The sequence below is a fragment of the Crinia signifera genome, chromosome 6 (assembly GCF_055691185.1).
Source record: "Crinia signifera chromosome 6, ASM5569118v1, whole genome shotgun sequence".
Taxonomy (NCBI): domain Eukaryota; kingdom Metazoa; phylum Chordata; class Amphibia; order Anura; family Myobatrachidae; genus Crinia; species Crinia signifera.
The window spans coordinates 255,868,799-255,890,881 of NC_139222.1; the positions used below are offsets into that span (position 1 = coordinate 255,868,799).

Sequence of the window (22,083 nt, forward strand, 5' to 3'; positions counted from 1 at the left end):
GCACAAAGGAGGAAAGAGGTGGTTAAAAGGTTCTCCCCAGATACAGACAGCGGAAACGTTATTTGGAAAAAAGGTGGGTGGAGCGCTATGAGCAATAAGTGGTTAACGATATTTTTAGAACATAAAAAATTTATTCTTTAAAAAATGTTGTTAAATTGTGCTATGCACTTGGTTGGTATATAATAATAATAGTAGAAACAACGTTTTGCACAGTAGGTAAATAATTACAAAAATACATTAAAAAGAAAAAATGTACATTGATAAGGAAATAAAAAGTTGTAAAACAAAGGGTCTGATACTTATGGTCAGAAGTCCCGTTTACCCCAGGATGGGGAGACGAAAAATGAAGTTGGAGTGATCCTGGAATTATGCCTCAAACTGTAGGATTTTATGGGAGTCCATGAGACCTTGCCGGATTGTTGTTTTCTGGAGGATGTTGTTATAACCCCTGGTGGAGTGTGGGGAGTCCTCAACAATGATGCGGAATTAGTAATCCTGATTGTGCAGGTAGTGGTTCCCAAATTGGTAGTGTAGCAAATGAGGCCCAGGTATTGCAAGATTGTAGTATTCAGTCTCCAAATAACTGTATTGCAAGTGGGTAATGGGGAGGAATCAGACCATAGATGCCCAATAAAATCAGCAGGTGCTCCCTGACATGTTTCGCCGTCCAACTGACAGCTTTTTCAAAGGTGTAGCACCATGTGCAAAGTCCAGGTTTTTATACCAAACTACAGGAAGTTCACTTAAGCAATCAAGCTTAAGTACCACCCCATTCCTCCTCTCTCTCTCTCTCTCTCTCTCTCTCTTCTTTTATTTAGGTAACTCAAATAACATTTTTTTGCATTGAAATGAACTGGATTGCCTCTGACCAAATCTCATTAATACTACTATGGCTACATACTAATCCTTACTAAAACAAATTGTATAATTTCTCTAAGAAACAAGATAACAACTACAATAACCACATATATATATATTTTATATATTCTTTATGTATTTTCTCCTTTATGATCCTTTTCTGTTTATGTGCACTAACATCCAAGATGCATGCCACGTGCATCACCAGCATGTGTGTGACTGTTGAATATACTCATTCATACATATGCGGGATGCATTCTGTGTGTTAACAATTAAGAACCTGGCATAATAGATGCATATTTATACTGATAATTATTATACATGATACTGTCTAATATACGAATATATCTGCTGGATGCGCTCTCATTCTTGATACAAAAGATAAAAGATAATAAATAAAAAATAAAAAACGACTTAACTAGCTAAACAGCTGCATTTTACTTTATACATAGCTACAATTTTTCTATTAGTCGCTAGTTGCATAACAGAACGTTGTTACTAAGCAACGTTTGACGCGCAAACAGGAAGCTCATTGCGTTCCACACGCTCTGAGACTTCCAGCGCGACCAAGCAACGTTTGACGCGCAAACAGGAAGCTCATTGCGTTCCACACGCTCTGAGACTTCCAGCGCGACTCAGACCAATGAAGCCAGAAGTGATGCGCATGATGCGGGTCATCTGCGTGCCACAGCCCGGAAGTTGATACTAATCAAACGCTCCGGACCCCGGAAATGAGGGTGTAACAGCAGCATCCTTTCGTCTATACCTCTCTGTCTCCCTTAAGCCTTAAGACAGGTATTTACACATTAGTTTGTTAATAGGTCTGCCTCCTATTTGATTTTTAAACATATAATTAAATGGATGATTATATTAAATGTGATATTGTATGTAATTGGTTAATGATTAAGCTTGATTGCTTAAGTGAACTTCCTGTAGTTTGGTATAAAAACCTGGACTTTGCACATGGTGCTACACCTTTGAAAAAGCTGTCAGTTGGACGGCGAAACATGTCAGGGAGCACCTGCTGATTTTATTGGGCATCTATGGTCTGATTCCTCCCCATTACCCACTTGCAATACAGTTATTTGGAGACTGAATACTACAATCTTGCAATACCTGGGCCTCATTTGCTACACTACCAATTTGGGAACCACTACCTGCACAATCAGGATTACTAATTCCGCATCATTGTTGAGGACTCCCCACACTCCACCAGGGGTTATAACAACATCCTCCAGCGTGAAAACAACAATCCGGCAAGGTCTCATGGACTCCCATAAAATCCTACAGTTTGAGGCATAATTCCAGGATCACTCCAACTTCATTTTTCGTCTCCCCATCCTGGGGTAAACGGGACTTCTGACCATAAGTATCAGACCCTTTGTTTTACAACTTTTTATTTCCTTATCAATGTACATTTTTTCTTTTTAATGTATTTTTGTAATTATTTACCTACTGTGCAAAACGTTGTTTCTACTATTATTATTATATACCAACCAAGTGCATAGCACAATTTAACAACATTTTTTAAAGAATAAATTTTTTATGTTCTAAAAATATCGTTAACCACTTATTGCTCATAGCGCTCCACCCACCTTTTTTCCATTTGTAAACTGTACCCGGGGACTGACACCCCCAGTAGGAGCAGCTTGTCAAACCATCCCTGTAGGCGCCCTTTTGCTAGAGGCCATTTGGCCAATAGTTAAACTCCCTTCTTCCTAGGAAACGTTATTTACAGTATTAGTGCAGTGGTTTCTATCACTAAAGCCCCATACACCCTAGGATATAGTAAAATATATCACTCAGAAAGCCCTTTTACTATATCCTCTTGTGTGTGCACTCAATATTATTAAAGATTATAGCTCCCATGCACCGCTAATATCAACTGCTATCGGTGGAACGTGCAGGTCAATTTGACTATATAGCCAAATGACCCGCATGTTCAGCAGGTCCTGATGAGGTTACCGAACGATATGGTATTGCAAATGCATCGTTAACATTTAATTTCTTAAATATTTACAATATTTACACATGGCAACCTTTTATATAACCACAATTACGGCATAAGCAAGGAAATGTTTTTGCTATATCTAGGGGAAAAATACACATATTTTACATTTCACAAAATGTCATAGGAAATTAGTGTAATGTCCATCATTTGGTTGTTATATTTTTCATTTTATGTTGTCCTTAGTTTGTCCAATGCAACAAGAAGCTGCATCCAAATAAAAGTACAGTGTGAAACAAGATCACTCACATTGCAGACCACGTGATGCTCCAGCAGGGAGATAACGACGTACGCAGTATTTGCCGCTATATTTTCTGCCTATTGGGAAATGGAAAAAAAGATAAAATTTCAAATAATGACATTTATCAGAGTAACTTTCTATAAGGTTCCGAAGTCTCAGAAATAAAATATACTAGATTTAACACCCACTAACGGAAGGGGACAGCGTACACAAACACAGCCTCCGGGGCCTGAGTCATCCATCGATCGCATTAAGGTCAGGACTGACCTGGAGCGATAAAGGACCCGTTCCAAGAGGTAGAGGCACAGACCACGGTAAGAAGCAGTGCAGCGGGACGCCGCACACTGCTTACACCCATCATTGACTATCCTCACAGGTACCACCCAGAGACTTAAGCATTTCAGTACCGATGCTCACCAGCAGCACAGCTGCATAAACATTACTAAAAGACCCTGAGAGACATAAGCCAATTGGTTTATGGTAGAAAGGGGTCCGTTGATTCCCCGATCCCCTGAGGGGCTCTCAGTTGTCTCATTTTGCACCAAGACTTTGCCCCCACACCCCAAACAGAGTTACCATATAGCTTATACTGTGATTTTCATTTATAAATAAACAGATTTTACTCACAAAACTGTGACATTCACCTTTATTGCAATAGACAGACACACACAGGGGCAGCGCTCAAGCCCACCCATTGTTCCTTATACTAGATTTACTGTTCAGTAGTATTTTGAATACATTTGTACTGTTGTTTACAAGACTTGCCCTACAAATGTTTGCCCATAAACTGCTATTGGTACTTTTATAGGCAAAACAGATTTATGCAAATGTACAGGATTTGCCTGCTAAGTACCAGTCTGAATGGGGTGAGAGTCAATATTCATTGATTGTTTGTGTAGTGGATTTTATAATGTCCATGGGTCATTAATAGTAATAAAAATATGTCATCATATCAACTGGAGGCAACTGTAATATGGAATAGAGGGGCAAATGTATTAAGCCTTAACAAGAGATAAATGCAAGGGTGCTAAAGAGAGAGAATTGTCCCCAATGCCCCAATGTGACCTATTCATTGTATTGTGATATAATTTGAACTGGAGGCCACTACTGAATGTTTCATAATCTGAACTGGAGGGCACTATAATATTGCATTATCTAACCAGCTCTTTTTGTGATATAATAAAAACTGGGGTATTGTAATATGACACAATATACATAGTAACATATTAACATATTAATTAAGGCTGAAAAAAGTCATTAGTCCATCGAGTTCAACCTAACTTACATGTAACTACTGACTTGAGTAAGTCATATTTATGGGCTTCCCTTAGCGGCCAAAAATATATCCAGTTTTGATTTAAATTCATTAGCAGTAGTTGCTGTAACCACCCCCTCCGGCAATGAGTTCCAGAATTTTACTGCTCTAATGGTGAAGAATCCTAAGTATAAGCTTGTTCCATAGGATTCCCAATCCTGTATTTGAACATACTAATCATATCACCTCTCAAAATCCGTTTTTCCAGTGAAAACATATTCAGCCTGGTTAACCTATCTTTGTATTATAGTGATTTGACACCTGTTACTAGCTTAGTCGCCCTTCTCTGTACCTGTTCCAATTCATTTATGTCCCTTTCAGGTGCGGTGCCCAAAACTGAACAAAATATTCCAAGTGTGGTCTCACCAATGCCTTGAAAAGAGGCATTATTACATTGGCATCCTTTGAATCCATGCCCCTTTTAATGCATGCCAGTGTCCGGTTTGCTTTTGCTGCTGCACTTGCAGTGTGCACTATTACCCAATTGTTCATCTATAATGACCCCCAAGTCCTTCTCTACAGCAGCATTCTCTATAATAACTCCATTTAGCCTATAAGTAGCTTGTTCATTTTTGTTACTATAATGTACAGTATTACTTTACATTTTTCAACATTAAACTGCATTTTCCACATTTCCGCCCACCATTCCAGTTTATTTAGGTCACTCTGTAGTGTTTCCACATCCTCTCCTGAGCTAATTTCCTTACTCAATTTTGTGTCATCCTCAAATATTGCAATTTTACTCACTATGTCACTTACAATATCATTAATGAATATATTAAATAAGGTGGGTACCAATATTGAACCTTGCAGGACTCCACTTTGAACCTTACCCCAGCTAGAAAGTATGCCATTTACCACCACTCTCTGTCCCTAATTATGCAACCAGTTTTTAAATCAATTACAAATTTTATCTCCTAACTCTAAATGACCAAGTTTCATTAATAACCTTTTATAAAGCACTGTGTCAAAAGTTTTAGCTAAATCAAGCAGTATTACATCAACAGATTTCCCTAAGTCCAGCCCCCTACTGACTTCCTCATAGAAGCTAATTAAATTAGTAAGACTATTTTTGACGAACCCATGCTGAGCTTTACTTATCACTTTCTCCTGTTCTAAAACATTTTGGATGCTATCTTTTATTATTCCTTTTAATATTTGGTACTTGTGTATTATCACGGCGCCCCTGATTTCCATCGCAGGGCATTGTACAACCAAAAAATTGTGTTGCATCCCATTGCATGCGATCATATCGCATGCGACGCGATTGGACCCGATTTTCAGTTGTACAAGCACCCAGATGCCTAATTCCTATGTTAAATGCCCCCCATACCCGAGTTTTGATTGTACCCCCACCCTAATGGGTAATGACTATGTTAAATGCTCCCCCATTGTTAACGCCACCCCACTATCAACGCCAATCCGAAGCGTGGCGAGTGCAGCGAGCCTGTGAGGGGCGGCGGTACGCGTCCTCCGACCTTTTCAACCCCCACTATCCACATCGGCGTGGAGTTGATTTTATATAGTGTGGCGAGCGCAGCGAGCCACCGAGCCCGAAGTGTGGCGAGCGGACGTGGAATACGAGCCTGAAGCGTGGCGAGCGTAGCAAGCCCCGCGAGGGGACGCGGAATACATGTAAAGTAATCCACGTCTCCTGGCGGAGACGTGGATAGTGGGGGTATGAAAAGGTCGGAGGACGCGTACCGCCGCCCCTCCTGGGCTCGCTGCGCTCGCCACGCTTTGGGTTGGCGTTGATAGTGGGGTGGCGTTAACAATGGGGGGCATTTAACATACTCATTACCCATCAGGGTGGGGATATAATTAAAAATCGGGTCTGGGGGGGCATTTAACAAAATAATATTAATGGAGATAAGCCCAAATCGGGCTTGATCGCGTCGCATCGTATCGCATGCTATTATAATGGCATGCGATGGGACGCAATGTTAAAATTGTATACTCAGCCTGGGGAAAGTCTGAAATCGGGTCCCATCGCATGCCATCGCATACCTTAATTAGTGGTATGCGATGCGATGCGATGGGCGCCATGATAATACACAAGTACCTAATATTTTCCCACCACAATGTATGTAAGGCTGACCGGTCTATAATTTTCAGGGTTAGTTTTGCTACCTTTCTTCCATATTGGTTATACGTTAGCTATGCGCCAGTCCCTTGGTACCATCCAAGAGTTGGTTAATTCCTCCAATATCAGATTTAACGGTAGTGCTATGACAGAACTCAAATATTTTAGTATCCTAGGGCGTATTTAATCTGGGCCAGGAGAGTTATTACTATTTAGGTTCTGTAATCTAGTTTTGACTATTTCCTCACTCAAACATACAGTTGGGAGCGATCAAGAGCCGAGCATTTAATCTGTGGGAGATCTTCTGAAGATTCTTCCCTTGTAAATACCGAAGCAAAAAATTAATTAAATAATTCTGCTGTCTCTTTTCCAGGGTAACCAGATTATTTTTTAGTGGGTTTATATTTTCCTTCCTGAACCGTTTCCCGTTTATATAACTGTAGATTTTTTGGGGATTAGATTTGCTATCTGTGGCTATTTTACGTTCAGTCTTTAACAATGTGAAATGAAGGCACCAAAATGTGGCTTAATATGAGCACAACATGAACTGCATGCACCATAGTGTGGCATAATATAAACAGGCATCATTTTAATGTGGTATAATATGAACCAAGTACACTATTTTATGATGTAAAAGTGGATGTGTGTGTTTATGTGTATGGAAGCTGTTACATACAATGTACTAGCAGCCCTATAGTGTGACATACTGTAAGGTAAACTAGGGGATTGTTATGGTTTTTAACATAATATGGGTCACAACTATGAACATTACATTATTTATGACACTACTTTGGTTCAGAAAAAGGACTAGGGCACTATTATGGGGCATACAGTTAATACAGCACCTACTCATAAAAGGTGTCTAGAAGCACTGAGACAGGGACTTGTACAAAATGTTGCTGTGTCCATATAATGTAATGGGCCCCATACATCAGCAATCACAATTAATGGATTTCCAGATCCAGGGATTTTTTGGCCAGATAAATGGATTCTACAATCTATTTGACTTTGCCCACACATTACCGATTTATTTCAGTGATCGGCAGATTTTTCCATCTAAAGATTTCATCTTCATATCTGGAAATTGCCCAATCGATTGTCATTTCAGCTGTTCATAATGTAAATAGATGAAGAAGACGAATTGGGAATGCCCACACATATAATAAAGAGCTGCAGATAATACCAGATTATTAAACATGTTTAAAAATCTGATTAAGCAATCGATTGGCGATCCCTATTAATTTTTGATTGGGTTTGCCAAAAGGGGGAGCCCACACATTTAAAATTAATTGTGGCAATCATCTCCAGATCTCAGGATTGTCACAATTAATTGCTGATGTATGGGGCCTATAAGTCTTTCTACCTCTTTTACATAGTGTTTTTATGGTGTAATGTTATTTATTTCTTATTACAATGGGCATCATATATTACCTCTGAAAATCAGCCAGTGTACATAGGTGAAAGTTCTTAAAATCTCCAGTAAAAAAATCGGCATCAGAACATTGTGGCTTGTGCCCATATACTCATGCAATCTGAGCCCCAGTGAGACATGTAATAGATGTGAGCATTCTGTACCTCTAGATCGTTATTGAAGTAATGTTCTGATTCATGAAAACAGCCATTTGGTAATTGCTCCTTCTGTAACCAGGTCACAGCTTGCTGAATGATGGCCTCATCTATGTGGATGAAGTCCTGAGCATTGCTGAAAGCCTTCACTACTAATGCTGTGATCCTGCAACAGGATTCAAAATATGGGTTAGTAAAGCTGAAATAAATCCATCAATGATAAACTATACAGGTGACAGATCATGAGTTATCTTATCATTGATTTTTAAATTTAAATATCAATGTACTATAGGGGTAATTCAGATCTAACTGCATGGCTGCTCCAGTGAAATCCCACCGTGCGCAATATTATGCTCATTGTGCGAATAGATGTGCACGGGTGCTAAATCCTTCGTAACATGCTCACCATCAAATGACTTTTACATAGGGCTGGAGATATCTTACCAAATCTCTCACTTTCTGAATCTCTCATCTTATTAAATTTCACCCCTAAAGCAGCCAATATTTACCCTGCACCAGGGGCGTAACTACAGCACCGCAGCCCCCGCCACCGCGGGGGGGGGGGGGGGGGGCGCTGTGCATGTGGGGGCGCCGGGGGCTGCGGTGCTATAGTTACCCCCCCCAATCCCCCGCAGACTTACGTATCTCGCTGGTCCTGGCGGCTTCGTTCTTCTGATGAGGACCACCACAAAATGGCCGCCCCCATATAGCACACTGTTCTCTGAAACTGTCTGCTGTATGGGGGCGGCCATTTTGTGGTGGTCCTCAGCAGAAGAACGGAGCCGCCGGGACCAGCGCAGCGCGATAGGTAAGACTGCCGGGGAGGGGGTTAGCATAGGCGACGGGGGGACGGGGCGGCCGGGGTGCTTGACGGGGCGGCGGCGGCGGGGGGTGGGTATGGGCGCCCCCCCCCCCTAACGGCGGGGGGGCGCCCAAAACGTAGCTACGCCACTGCCCTGCACAGAAACAAAACAATTCACTAAAATAACTGTCTAACTACTATGCAGAAAGAAAAGGTGGATAATAGTTTTGATGCACATGAAAAAAGTGGAAATGTTTATAAACGCTTTATTCATGAAGATTTATAATTATTTACTGTACGCAAAGAACAGCTCTTCTGATATGAGCTGCCCTTTACCATGTGAGGTCTTCCTGATTTATGACTGAGGTCCTACTCAATGTTGGCCGGCACATAGGAGAGCAGGGTAAACAATGGGACTGATCCATGGGGATTTATGTAGAAAAAAGGCCTTAGGCTTCTATAGATTGCATTGCCTATTTATGTTTTGTGAGTTTTGTATCGCATTGTAGCATTAGCACATTTCGCCTTAGGTATCATGAAGACAATGCATAATAGCAAGGGGCTAATTCTGTGCACGCATGACCACAGTCTAAGTAGCTGCGCAACAGGGCGACCAACCATTCTGGGAATGGCAAAGCAAGCCTATTCTGGATGTAGTTCGTGAGGGTGCTTTGCTATTTAGCGATGGACTTGCATAATATTTCTGGCGCATGGCGTGGCCGGACCTGTAGGGAAGCCTTGCCCTGTGCTGGGCAGCCTACTGCTGGGAGTTGTAAGAGGAAAGAATCAGGCTCATGGACCACAAATGAGTGTACTCATCTCCTTGCATGGTTTCCTATCACTCACCCAATCAGAGTTCACATGGATGGTATGTAAAAGAATGAAAAAGTTAAAAATAACAACAACTCTCATGTCGACCTTTAGGCCATGTAGACTGTTCACCTAGACACTGTATACCTATTTTTCGGATCTTCTATGCATATATGGTGTTAAATGAAATAGGCTGCAACAGGGCTTAAAGTTGTTCTGGAGTTATGGTGGAACTCATTTCTTTCTGCCATCTAATTCCACCCTCCCCCATTAGTCAGAGACAGGGCCAGTGGTAGGGTTTTGGCACTTCCCCACTGTAAACTGTAATGCTTTTATGTTAGAATTATAGTGCAGGACCATGGTGGAAGATGAATGAGTTGCACCTCACCATTACAGGTAGTAGAACTCAGTTCCACACCCCCTACCCCCCCCCCCCCCACCCACCCACACACACACACACACACACACACACACACACACACACACACACACACACACTTTAACCCAGGGCAATAAGTTGCAGGTTGGGAAGGTCATGTGTTCTATATGCACAAAGTATACTTACAACTTGCAGCCTATTAAATTTAGCATGTGGTGTTTGTTTCTATAGAGGTCTTCTTTATCCCTTCATAAATCCCCCAAGATAAGATACTCTCAGAGGTGGAATTACCATTGTTGCAGCAGGTGCATTGCACCAGGGCCCCTGAGGACTATGGGGCCTATTGCTGCCCAGACCAGCAATTACTTGTTGGGATAGAGGAGCAGGCCCAAATTATATTTTCTCACCTGGGCCCACCACACAATTTCCGCCACTGTATCTTATGTTATACAGAAGGGTCCACTTTACTAGCAAGTTTTTTTTATATGTAGAACATGTATCAATATTGCTCACTACTGAACTAGATGACAATCAACAGATATTTTACACATACCAGAAGTTTTGATCGTCATCTGGAAACCCCCCATACGATCCATTTACATTTTTAAAAGTCAGTTGTCTCTGGTAACCTGCAAGATAATGAAACATAATAATAATTCTGTGTAGGTTCAACTTCTGTTTTTTTCTGCTTAATTTAAAAAAAAAAGTTATAATTGACTGAGCACTCAAAGTGCCAATATACAACCATACCACTATTGACACCAAAACGAAGCGTGGCGAGCGCAGCGAGCCCGCGAGGGGCGGCGGTACGCGTCCTCCGACCTTTACATACCCCCACTATCCACATCGGTGTGGAGTTGATTTTATAAAGTGTGGCGAGCGCAGCGAGCCACCGAGCCCGAAGCGTGGCGAGCGTAGCGAGACCCGCGAGGATACGCGCATAACTTCACAGGTAGACTCGTCCGCTCGCCACGCTTTGGGCATGGTGGCTCGCTGCGCTCGCCACACTTTATAAAATCAACTCCACGCCAACGTGGATAGTAGGGGTATGAATAGGTCGGAGGACGCGCACCGCCGCCCCTCGCAGGCTCGCAGCGCTCGCCACGCTTCGGGTTGGCGTCAATAGTGGTGTGGCGTTAACAATGGGGGGGCATTAAACATACTTTTTAACCATATTCAATGTGAAATGGTCCATATTGGCTCATTTCACATTGTCACCTATGTAAAATCGCGTTGATCGCATAGCGGGCCATTATAATGGCCCGCGACCGACGCAATCAACCCGATTTTCACTTTAAAAATTATTTAACATTATTCTCTATGGGAAAATCGCGTTGATCGCGTCGGTCATATCGCGCCCCCTTATTATGGGCCGCGATGGACGCGATCAATGCGATTTTCTCTTTCACTGGCAAATTAGCTGGTGATTGACAGATAATCGGGTCCATTGCAGTGATTGTATGCCTTAAGTACTTTAAACTTAAGGCATACAATCAACGAGATGGGCGCCGTGCTAGGAAACAAGTACCTTTTTTAATTCTTTGATATGTGTGCAACCCTTGTATTATTATTTATGTTTTGCCAAAACTATCCTCAGTGTATTTTTATTTTGTTTTTAGTTTTTGGCTAAACCACCCTGAAGTGATTTGGTTCAGAATTTGTATTTAAAAAATATGTCTAAATTACATGAAATCCAAAACCCGATTGGAAAACCTCTGGACTGGGACTTTATTTTGGATCCTTTCAGGGCATTCGAACCAGGAGTCGATTTGGTTCAGAATCCACAAAATGCAGTTGTGTTCAGATTTATTAAGAACCAGAAAGCACATGTCCAGTATTAATTAAGCTACACAGCTCACATAACGTACCTTCAATCATGGCTTCCACTGCCTTTTCCTTGAGTTCCGGTGTTAGTTCTTTGGTACTCTCTAGATACTGCATTGTGTAAACATATCTGGTTAACTTTGCAATGTTTTGCTCCCCACATCCGTCAGCCATATTTACAATGTTGTCCAAGTTAATGACAATATTGGCCATGATATCACCTGCAATGCATGTTATAATAGTTATAATGCAATAGTTTAAAATACAAATGTACTGGCAGATCAGAATAATATTCTCTAAACTCATTGTGGTTTTTTTCTCAGGTTTCCTCACCCAATACAATCATGTGGGCACGGGCAGAGCCTGGTACTAATCTCTCTGGAACTTGGAGGGAAACTTGGATCTTCTCACTGGTATCTGCCAATCAAGAAAACAAAAACATTACATTTATTTGGAAGAGTCGTTAACTATCAAAATACTAACTGGAAGAAATTTTCCACATGTTCAATGGAGGGGATGTTGATTTAAAATATTGAAATTAATATGATTTTAACACCCACTGACAGATCCCTTGTGCATTTATAAGCAAAAAAAAGCTCTACTGTAAGGTCTTTTTAATCCATAAAAGATTTAACTATTATTTAAGTTGAAACTACTTAATAAATTTACTGCAGCCCCCAAAAAGACAATATTATCTCAATGGATATCCCCTGAGCCAGTATCGGTTACATTATTATTTCCTAGGCTATCTTATTTATTCCTTATGGACTGGTCTGAGGTTACTCTGCAAAAACCAAAAGCGTACCAAAAAATTCTTTGACACCTGGTTAAATTATATTAAAACTCTATCTCCAGAAACCAAAGCGCTACTGCAACCATATTCGTTATGGGCCAACTCTTTTAAATAAGTTCTGGGTACATCTACATCTATATTTTCAAGTCATAAGCTAGTTTGTTACTGTATATAAAATTGTACTAAAATTTGTTACAAATATATACATTTTGATCAATTTTAGAATGTATTAACTATATATCTGCAAAATAATGTAATGTATAAGTTAAATTAATATGTGAAACCACTTTTTTCTGTCAATAAAAATTATTTATAAAATAAAAGTTTTAACTTTAATAAATAATTATTTATATACTGTACTAAAACATAGAACTGGATGTTGAATCCAAGATTTCATAGCAATAAGTAACACTGCTCTGGACATTTCTAAATTATACTGTGGTGATATAATGCAGTTTGGAATGGCAGTTGGTAGCAGTTGGTGTGACTCCCCTATTTGATTTTCAATGCTGCAGCCCCTCCTCTGGAGCCACCACTGAAGATACGGTAAAATGTATTGTACTATGCTTTAAGTATTATGTCCATCTGAATTAAGTGACCTACAGTATATTCTTCACTCACCTGATGGATAGAGAAGGAAGGTCTCTGTCTTATCCTCTTCATGGCCTCTAGCCTAAAATAAGCAGAAAAGATACAATGTCAATGATGGCGTAATAGAAGGATGCAATATGTTTAATCATTTCATCCATGAAGCAGTTTTCCTACATTTAACATCTCAGTTGTGCTAAAAACGCAAGTTGTATATTTATTTAGCTGTGTCCACATCTACTGACATGTATATATGACATTACACAGTAGTGCATCAACAAGTCTGTATAAGCACACTGGATAAAATTCTTACAGGCTGCAGAGCTGGACCATTTCTCCAGTATTTCACTCCCCTATACCAATATATATATCACTAGATGATTCATCGCGCCCTCCGGGCGCTCTTCACACCGTCGTGAGGGGCATCGCCCCATTAGAAGTAGAAATGTATGTGAGTGAGGTGTGTTTGAAGAGGTGTAGTGGCCTAAGAGTGTTTGCTATGGGGTGCTGGGTGCCACGCAGCAGGTACTGGCGTGAAATGGAATGGAGCTGTGTTTGGAGATTAGTTGGTGGTGTATTGGTATGGGGTGGTGGGTAGTACTTACAGATGGGTGGGGTAGAGTTGTGGTCTGGCGCAGGCGGTCTGGGAAAGTAGAGTTCGGCGGCAGCAGGACCTGGAGGGTGTCGCTTGTTGGCAGCAGGTCCTGGAGGGTGTTGGGCGGTGGCAGTAGGTCCTGGAGGCTGGCGCTCGGCGGCAGCAGGGCGTGGAGGGTGGTGGTCGGCGGAAGCAGGTTTGAGAGAGTGGATTGTGGCAGGGATAAACAGGGGAAGGGTTGTGGGAATGCTGGAGGGGGATTGAGGATTGGCTGGAGACACTGGCACACTGGCAGAGGGGGTTGCGGCTGGGGATTGAGGGACTGGGGACACTGTCAGGGTTCCTCATGTTGCTTATTACAGCCGCTTTCAGGGAAGGCATAGGCAGACACTCCTGGTCATAAGGGGCTGTGGGCCGTAATCTGTGAAGTCATTTACTGCATGGGTGAGGGTCGGATGCAAGGGTGCTATGAGTGGGAGTAGGTGCTTGAGGGTGGTGTGGGTGGATGAGTGGTGGTTTGGATAGTGTGTGTGGTGGAGTCCCAGGAGTGGGGTTGGGCTGTGTGGGTGGTGTGGTTTGGTGCCGGTCCGCATGTGGGTGAGGGTGCTGCGGGTGTTCTTTAGTTGGTTTGGGGATGGGGGTTGTGTGTACTGTGGATGGGGGACAGGCTGGTGTGTTGTGGAGAAGGGGCTGGTGGTTTTTTGTAAGTGGATGGTGGTGGAGGTGGAGGTGTGGGTGTGGTGGTGTTGCGGGGAGGTGTGGTGTCGTGGTTGGGGTGCTAGGGTGACATGGGTGGGGGATGGGAGTTTGGGGGTGGTATGGATAGTGTAGTGGCAGGTGTGGGAATACTGTGGGTGTTGAGTTACACATGCGGGTGCTTTTTATGTGGGTTGGTGAGGCGTGGAGGTGCAATGATTGAGTGTCAGGCAGTTATGTGGGTGCAGGAGGTGTGGGAGGGATGGGTGTGTGGGCAGTTATGTGGGTGCAGGGTGTGCGGGCGGGGATGCTGTTGGGGGATTGAGGAGGGGTTGGGGACACTGGCGGGAGATTGGGGGGGGGTTAGTGGGCAGGGACGGTGGTGGATTGAGGAGGTGTTGGGGACACTGGCGGGAGATAGTTGGGGGGGGGATGCTGGCAGGGTATTGGGGTCTGGGGATGGTGGCAGAGTGGGGGGGGTTGGATCTACAAACAGCACTGGACACATATATGCACATACAGCACTGGACACATATATACACATACAGCACTGGACATATATATGCACATACAGCACTGGACACATATATACACAAACAGCACTGGACATATATATGCACATACAGCACTGGACACATATATACACAAACAGCACTGGACACATATTTACACATACAGCACTGGAGACATATATACACATACAGCACTGGACACATATATACACATACAGCACTGGACACATATATACACATACAGCACTGGACACATATATACACATACAGCACTGGACACATATATACACATACAGCACTGGACACACATATATATACCTAGAAGTGCACAGGGACACTGAGATCATGATGATGGGCGGGCACAGGGAGCGTGGCATCCCGGCTGCTGGGGCAGTGACTCTCACATCTCTCCTTCATCCATCCTACTGGTGGGGACGGCAGCTTGCGCTGGGTGACACGGCGGTGAAGGTATCCCTCAGGGAGGGTGGTATAATGCCGGGAATTGAGGAGGAGCTGGGGTTGCTAGCAAGAGGTTGCAAGCAAAAGATTTCGGGGGGGGGGGGGGGGCGGTGCGGCTGAGATGTTTCCGGGCGGGTCCAAGTGCTGGGGACACTGATGCAGAGAGTGAGCCGGTGGCGGTCCGCGGGCGGGTGTTTGCACGGGTAGGGTGCAGTGAGTCTGGCAGATAGCCGTGAGCTCGCAGGCGGGATGCTGGCGGGGGATTGCGGTAGTAGGGGGATGGACAGAGTCATTCACACATCGGGCGGGTCCCCAGCATTCACAATGTGCATAGTCAGAGCGGCTGCATTTTCTATTTCTAACGGCTCCTCCACAGGCTATGTGTGGAAAAGGGGGCAGTTCGGATCAGGAGCAGCGCGGAGGTGACTTGGAGCGAGCATGGGTTGCTGATGTCATTGTACCGTGTATGAGAGTGAGGCGGGGGGGGGCACGCGGTGTGTAGCCGTGGGGCTGCCCGTGTATGATGATGATCGAGAGGCTGTGGGGGGGGCTGCCCGTGTATGGGCAGCCATGGGGAGTGCTGTGCTTGGAGGGGGTGGGTAGTCTGGGAGGTTGTGTGCCGGATGGATAATGTGTGTGTGTGTGTTGGGGGCAGTGTGCAGCCGTGGGGCGGGGTTTGGCAGTGTATGTGGCCGAGGAGGGGGCGGATATGTGGGAGCTGATGTGGAGAACGGAAGGCAAGGGGGGTGGTGTGTAGAATGGAAGTGGCCAGGTTTTGCAGTGTGGCTAACGGTGGACGGCCTGTCAATCACCCCTGGAACCCCGCCCACCGTTCCCTACACTGCTTTGAGTGACGGATGTGGCTAAATATATAAGAGATGTGAAATGAATTGCATATTAGTTATATTTTAATTTAATATTAGTTATATTTCGGGGGCAAGAGTGTGAGTGGGCTTGCCAAGCTGGGACACAATTATAGTGTTTGAAATGTGGCACATATTTTCCATCTCCTATGGGTAATAATGATGGACATGAGTTGGGAACTTGTGGTACCCTATACCTTGGTAACACAGTATATTTTATCTCTTACCTTTACCACAACAGTTTTCTCAATAGAGTCTTCTCTCTGATCCTTTCCTATCAAAAGTGAATCTTCAGTGCATTCTCCTTCCAACTGCAGAGAACCGCTGCTCACATGGATCTTTAAGTTCTCTGAATAATGAAGATATGACAATGATGATGAGAAAATAGACCGGCTATCACATTTTAAATTGCCTTTTCTACTCATGTATTATTATTATTATTATTATTTTTATTATTTCCACAAACTGTGTATATTTTTACAGGTTGAGTATCCCTTATCCAAAATGCTCGGACCAGATGAATTTTGGATAACGGATTATGTCGTATTTCAGAATATTTTTATATTTCAATGATGTATCTTGAGGTATCTTGCATTTATGTTGTATATACACATCAAATACATGAAAAACACACACATACAGTATATTTTATTTGTGCATAAAACAAGGTTTCAAAACATGAAACAAAGTTTGTGTACAATCTCAGGTACTGAATTTGAATGCCAAGCAATCATTTTTTTGCAGATATTTAGTGGCAGTTACATACAGTATCATAACCTCAGTGGTGCTGGTACAGATGTCCCCAGTAGCGCTTTAAGCAAAAACATTTCACATTTTTTTTCACTTTCTGGAATGTATGGTTTTCGGAATAATTTAGTTAACGGTTATTTGGATAAGGGATACTCAACCTGTATTTGGACATGCTTTGTTTTACACCGATCTCCTAGTGATTAACAAATGAAGCCTAGGGGCGAGATGTATCAAATGGAAAATGCGGTAAAACCCCGGTTTTACCGCATTTTCCAATGTATGGAAAAATGATACCGCAGTGTAGGGTATCGCCACCTTTGGGTGGCGATACCCTATAGAAGCTTTTGGGCTTCTTTTCGCTGCCCGCTGACGCCGACGCAAACCCGCCGCCTCGCCGACCCCCCCTCTGGCTTACCTTCCTGAAGGGTCCTCCTGGACCCTGGAAGGTAAACCCGTCCTCCCCCTAGTGAAGCAGCCGGACGTCCTTCTGGCTGCAGGGGGGAGGAGGAGGCGCCGGGGACAGCTTGCGACAAGCTGTCCCCGGCGTAAGGGATGCAGGAGCCGGCTGGAAGGTGACGGAGACCCCCCGCACACCACATTCCAGGTATCGCGGGGGGCCTCCGTCACCGCATCGCGATGCCAGCCGCATATGTTAGTACATATGCGGTGGCATCGCTGCGGGGGGGCCGTGAAGGGCGGCAATGTATTTTAATACATCCCGCCCCATGTCTCTAAGGGTATGGATCATTGGACAGACAGCAACTAGGTCGACAAGCATTGGGTTGACACCACTAGGTCGACATGCAGTAAGGTCGACATGGGTTAGATTGACAGGGTCATTAGGTCAACATGCATTAGGTCGACATGGGGTAGGGCGACAGTCAAAATGTCGACATGGTGTTTTTGTCCTGGATGTCGATACAGTCGACATGGACACAAACTCAACTGCGCTCGCCATGCTTTGGCACACTATTTTATTCTCCAACCACGCCCTAGTGGATGGTAGGGCATGAAATACCGCCTGTCGGCACATGTCGGCTCAAACAAAAGTGAAAAACACCATGTCAACCTTTTGACTGTTGACCTTCCCCATGTCAACCGAATGCATGTCGACCATCAGTCAAGCGCTCATCAGCTTAAAAGTATCACAGCGGTGGTGCACTGCAGGAGGGTAGGGACGCCAGCCCCCTGCAACATAAAGCTGATTCTTTCACCATCCCCACTGTACTGGTCTACTAATACACCCTCTTCCCCACTCTCTCCGTTATTGCAGGACATTCCTTCAACCTATATTGCAGTTACCTGGATACTCTGCATACAGGGTTACACTGGTACATATATAGGTTCCTTAGGCACCCTATATATTTTGATATATCGTCACAGCACTGTGTATTTTTCCACTTAAAATAAATTACCATTACATATTTCCATTTCCATCGTTTTTTATCTGTGTTACATGACATATATCAAAACACAGTGCACAGTGGAATTTACCCTTATGCCCTGAAATATGAATGTCCTTAAACCCCTGCATTTCAAATTTAGCACCTATCTATATATTACTTATGTGCAGGGCTGTGGCTTCCCAGGTAAAGTATGATGAGTCTCCTTCACAGATACATTTGGCCTGCTCCTTCTGTTGGACGGTTAAGAAATCCTCGGAATCAGACAGTGATGCCACCACCTGTAATAATGCCACAATAATAGAAACAAAAGACATGAATGAATAGTCTATGCTTAGAAACTGTTAGAAGACAATAATGCGATCTTTGAAAATGAAAAATATATTTTTTTGGTTTAAGGACCAACATTTTTTTATTTAAAGTTGATACAAGCTTAATAGAAGATATTTTACAATTGGACATTCTATTGTCTGTTTAAAAATAGAAGTTAAAAATAGATTTTTTTTCCCCGTAGAGTTCCTTCCCTGGATGTGTCAATACGGCACGAGTAAAGGAGCCTACAATTTAGCAATTTAGGGGCATTTCTAAGCGATCATGCATATGTGCATATGAATATATATATGAATCTTTTCCCATTTTGCTTTTTGTTTTATTATGCAGCTCTATTTTTTAATTTAATTTGTGTTATTCGTGTTTGTGCTGTTTGGGAACCCCATTTCCTTTGGGATTATATTGCATAAATGTGAGATGATAGTACTATTAAAAGTTTTCACAAGGATGTGCCCACTAAAGAAACTGTTACATGTGTTGAGCCATCCACAATACTGGGAGTAGAGTATGCTCATCTATCCTTGGTATATCCCTGTATGTTAAAGAAACCTGTATGTTTCCGACCTTCTTCAAAATGATAGTGAGTAGGGTATGCCCTTCTACCATTAGAGGTCCACAGATACCAAAGGGTGAGTACCCGGCACTGAACCTTCTCAGGTCATTGCAGTAGCCTCGAGATAGCAGAAGACTACCCTTTCTCTCTCCTGCAGTCCTCTGCTTCCCTCTGCGAAGAACTTGCCATGTACCCTGTGCCTTCCAATGCAGATTTCATAGCCTGTGTTACGTAGCTGCGATGGCCAATTGTTTTTGCTGAATGATCTAATGCAGCAGCTTAGGAAGCAACAGTAGATTATAGAAGCACGTAGGAGGTGTCTATTTGCACAAGACGTCTCATGCAGCATTGATAAGCCTTTGAGTGCCAAGTGAATTGGCAAAATAGGCGTGAATATTGCCAAGCAAACATTTTTATTCATCATGATGACCTGTTTACCTTATATATGAAATATGAACACAACATTTTTTATTTGAATATATATAACAAAAGTGAGCGACGCCGGCATTTCTAAGGGATATTTTGAAAACCTCTCACAGAGATGTTGGCACTCAAAGGGTTAACTAAGTCCCTCTTCAAATCAGACCTGAATTACACCTATTTAACGATGATGGAAGAAAGCTTTTGTCTGATTCCTGTAATATATGAAGTGCTGCTGATGCAATCTTTCCCAGATGAGAAGTGTCTACACTGTGCACAGTATACAAAAGAACAAAGGGAAAGTTTTCTCTTTTTGTGGGGGCACTCTTGCTGGTCTTATTTTAAAATATAAGAAAATAAGCTTCAAATCCAAATTAGATGGGACACTGATTTAGGTATCTCTAAGTCAGACAAGGGCCCTTATTCTGGTTGGTGCGGTCAGAGCCGCACACGGGGCTCCGACCGCACAAACCAAGGGCCGCCCACCAGACGGATCGCCACGGCCGTCCGTACACGGACGGCTGGCGATCCGCACAAAAATGGTGGAGGCTACGCCTCCACCATGGTGGGAGCTGCCCCCTGCCTTCGATGGTCGACGACCATCGAAGGCAGGCCCGCACGCCGCGGCAGCTCCCGCAAGCTAAGACCACACGGACAATCGTCCGTGTGTTAGCTTGTATGGGGGCTGAAAGCTGACATCCGGCGACGTCAGCTTTCCGCCCCCATGTCATGGTAATGAGGGCGTCATGCCCTCATTACCATGCATACGCCCCGCGTTTGCATGGGAACGCCCATGAAACGCGGGGCGTACACATAGGGAAATGAGGGGCTGAAGCCCCTCACGCCCCTATCCGCCCCCTTTGCGGCGGACGAAATCCGTCTGCGGCGAAGGGGGCTGCACATGCGCAGAATGACCTCTGCGCATGTGCAGACAAAAAACATCGGCGGTACGGCCGCACGCGGGCCGTACCGTGCCGATCAGAATAAGGGCCAAGGAATGGAACCGTACTTTCCTTAACATGTTCAAAATGTCTAGATGTATAAACCAAATCTGAAATGATGTTTAAGCTCTTACATGGCCTCTACCTAACTCCAGAGAGACTCCACAAACTATGGCCGGAATCCTGGAGGCAATGTGGGTCAGTGGGAACACTGGTACACATATTCTGGTCTTGCCCAATCATTCAACAACTGCGGACAGAGATCTTTGACTTAATTAAACACACCCCTAAAGTAACCCTTACGAGGAACCCAGAATTTATGGGTGAGATTTAATTGGATGAGATTTTCAGAAAGTGAGAGATTTGGTGAGAAATCTCCAGTTTTTTTAAAGCGGCAATCATTTACACTGCAAAACCAGTTTGATTTTGCAGTGTAAATGATTGCCGCTTTAAAAAAACTGGAGATTTCTCACCAAATCTCTCACTTTCTGAAAATCTCATCCTATTAAATCTCACCCTATATTTCTACATCGATTCCCTTCAGCACTTCCGAGACACGACATCTACAGTATGTCGTTAGACATATCCTTATAGCCACATGGGCAGCTATTGCACAATAGTGGAAGAGACCTGACACACCCCCCCCCCCCCCCCCAGACTACCCAAGATCATAGCAGCCGTTCAACGCAGCTATGAAATGGAAACCATAGGCTTTAAATACTCCATGGCCCTGAACTCCCCCCTCATTAACTGGTTCCCAGGGTCAACTTATTACGAATCTCTGATAAGAGATGTTCTGACTCGACTGGGTTATTACAGTTATTTCTGTTCTTTATATCTCATAAGAAAATCTTAACTGAATAATTATTTATCTCACAAGGTATCACTCTTGCCCTATGTCCTTTTCCCTTTGTCTTGTTCTGTTTTGCATAGCTCTTTTCTTCCTTCCCCTTTATTTGTTTTACTGTAACTTAATTGAAACTACCATACTATTATGTAATTTATATTGAAATCAATTATGTTGTCTCTGTACTAATGCTGTTTCATACAACCAGTATTGTTTATACGTTTTGTAATGGAAAAAAAAATTCAATAAAATTATTCAGTTAAAAAAAAAAAAAGAAAGAAAAAAATGTCAGTCACCCGTGGGTGAAAAAAAGTAGGCGCCAATAAAATGGGGTGTTGTGTCAGCTGCTCACACACCAGTGAAGGTCACTCCCCAAAAATAATGAAAAGAGAGAAATAAAAATAAAAACTTAGTCAGCTCAAATGGATATCACATTAATATGTAAAT

At 43.2% G+C, this 22,083-nt stretch overlaps 1 protein-coding gene across 1 annotated transcript in view; it reads right to left on the minus strand.

Moving 5' to 3' along the window:
- The window catches only part of LOC146009231 (alpha-1-inhibitor 3-like), a 106,843-nt gene that overhangs the window by 17,570 nt on the left and 67,190 nt on the right, over nucleotides 1-22,083 (minus strand). The window contains exons 20-27 of the mRNA XM_083149393.1: nucleotides 18,706-18,826; nucleotides 16,620-16,741; nucleotides 13,301-13,352; nucleotides 12,220-12,303; nucleotides 11,931-12,107; nucleotides 10,616-10,691; nucleotides 8,081-8,237; nucleotides 3,116-3,184 (exon numbers count right to left, since the gene is read on the minus strand). Of these exons, the coding sequence (XP_083005519.1) occupies nucleotides 3,116-3,184; nucleotides 8,081-8,237; nucleotides 10,616-10,691; nucleotides 11,931-12,107; nucleotides 12,220-12,303; nucleotides 13,301-13,352; nucleotides 16,620-16,741; nucleotides 18,706-18,826 (858 nt within the window). The remainder of the gene's footprint in view (nucleotides 1-3,115; nucleotides 3,185-8,080; nucleotides 8,238-10,615; nucleotides 10,692-11,930; nucleotides 12,108-12,219; nucleotides 12,304-13,300; nucleotides 13,353-16,619; nucleotides 16,742-18,705; nucleotides 18,827-22,083) is intronic.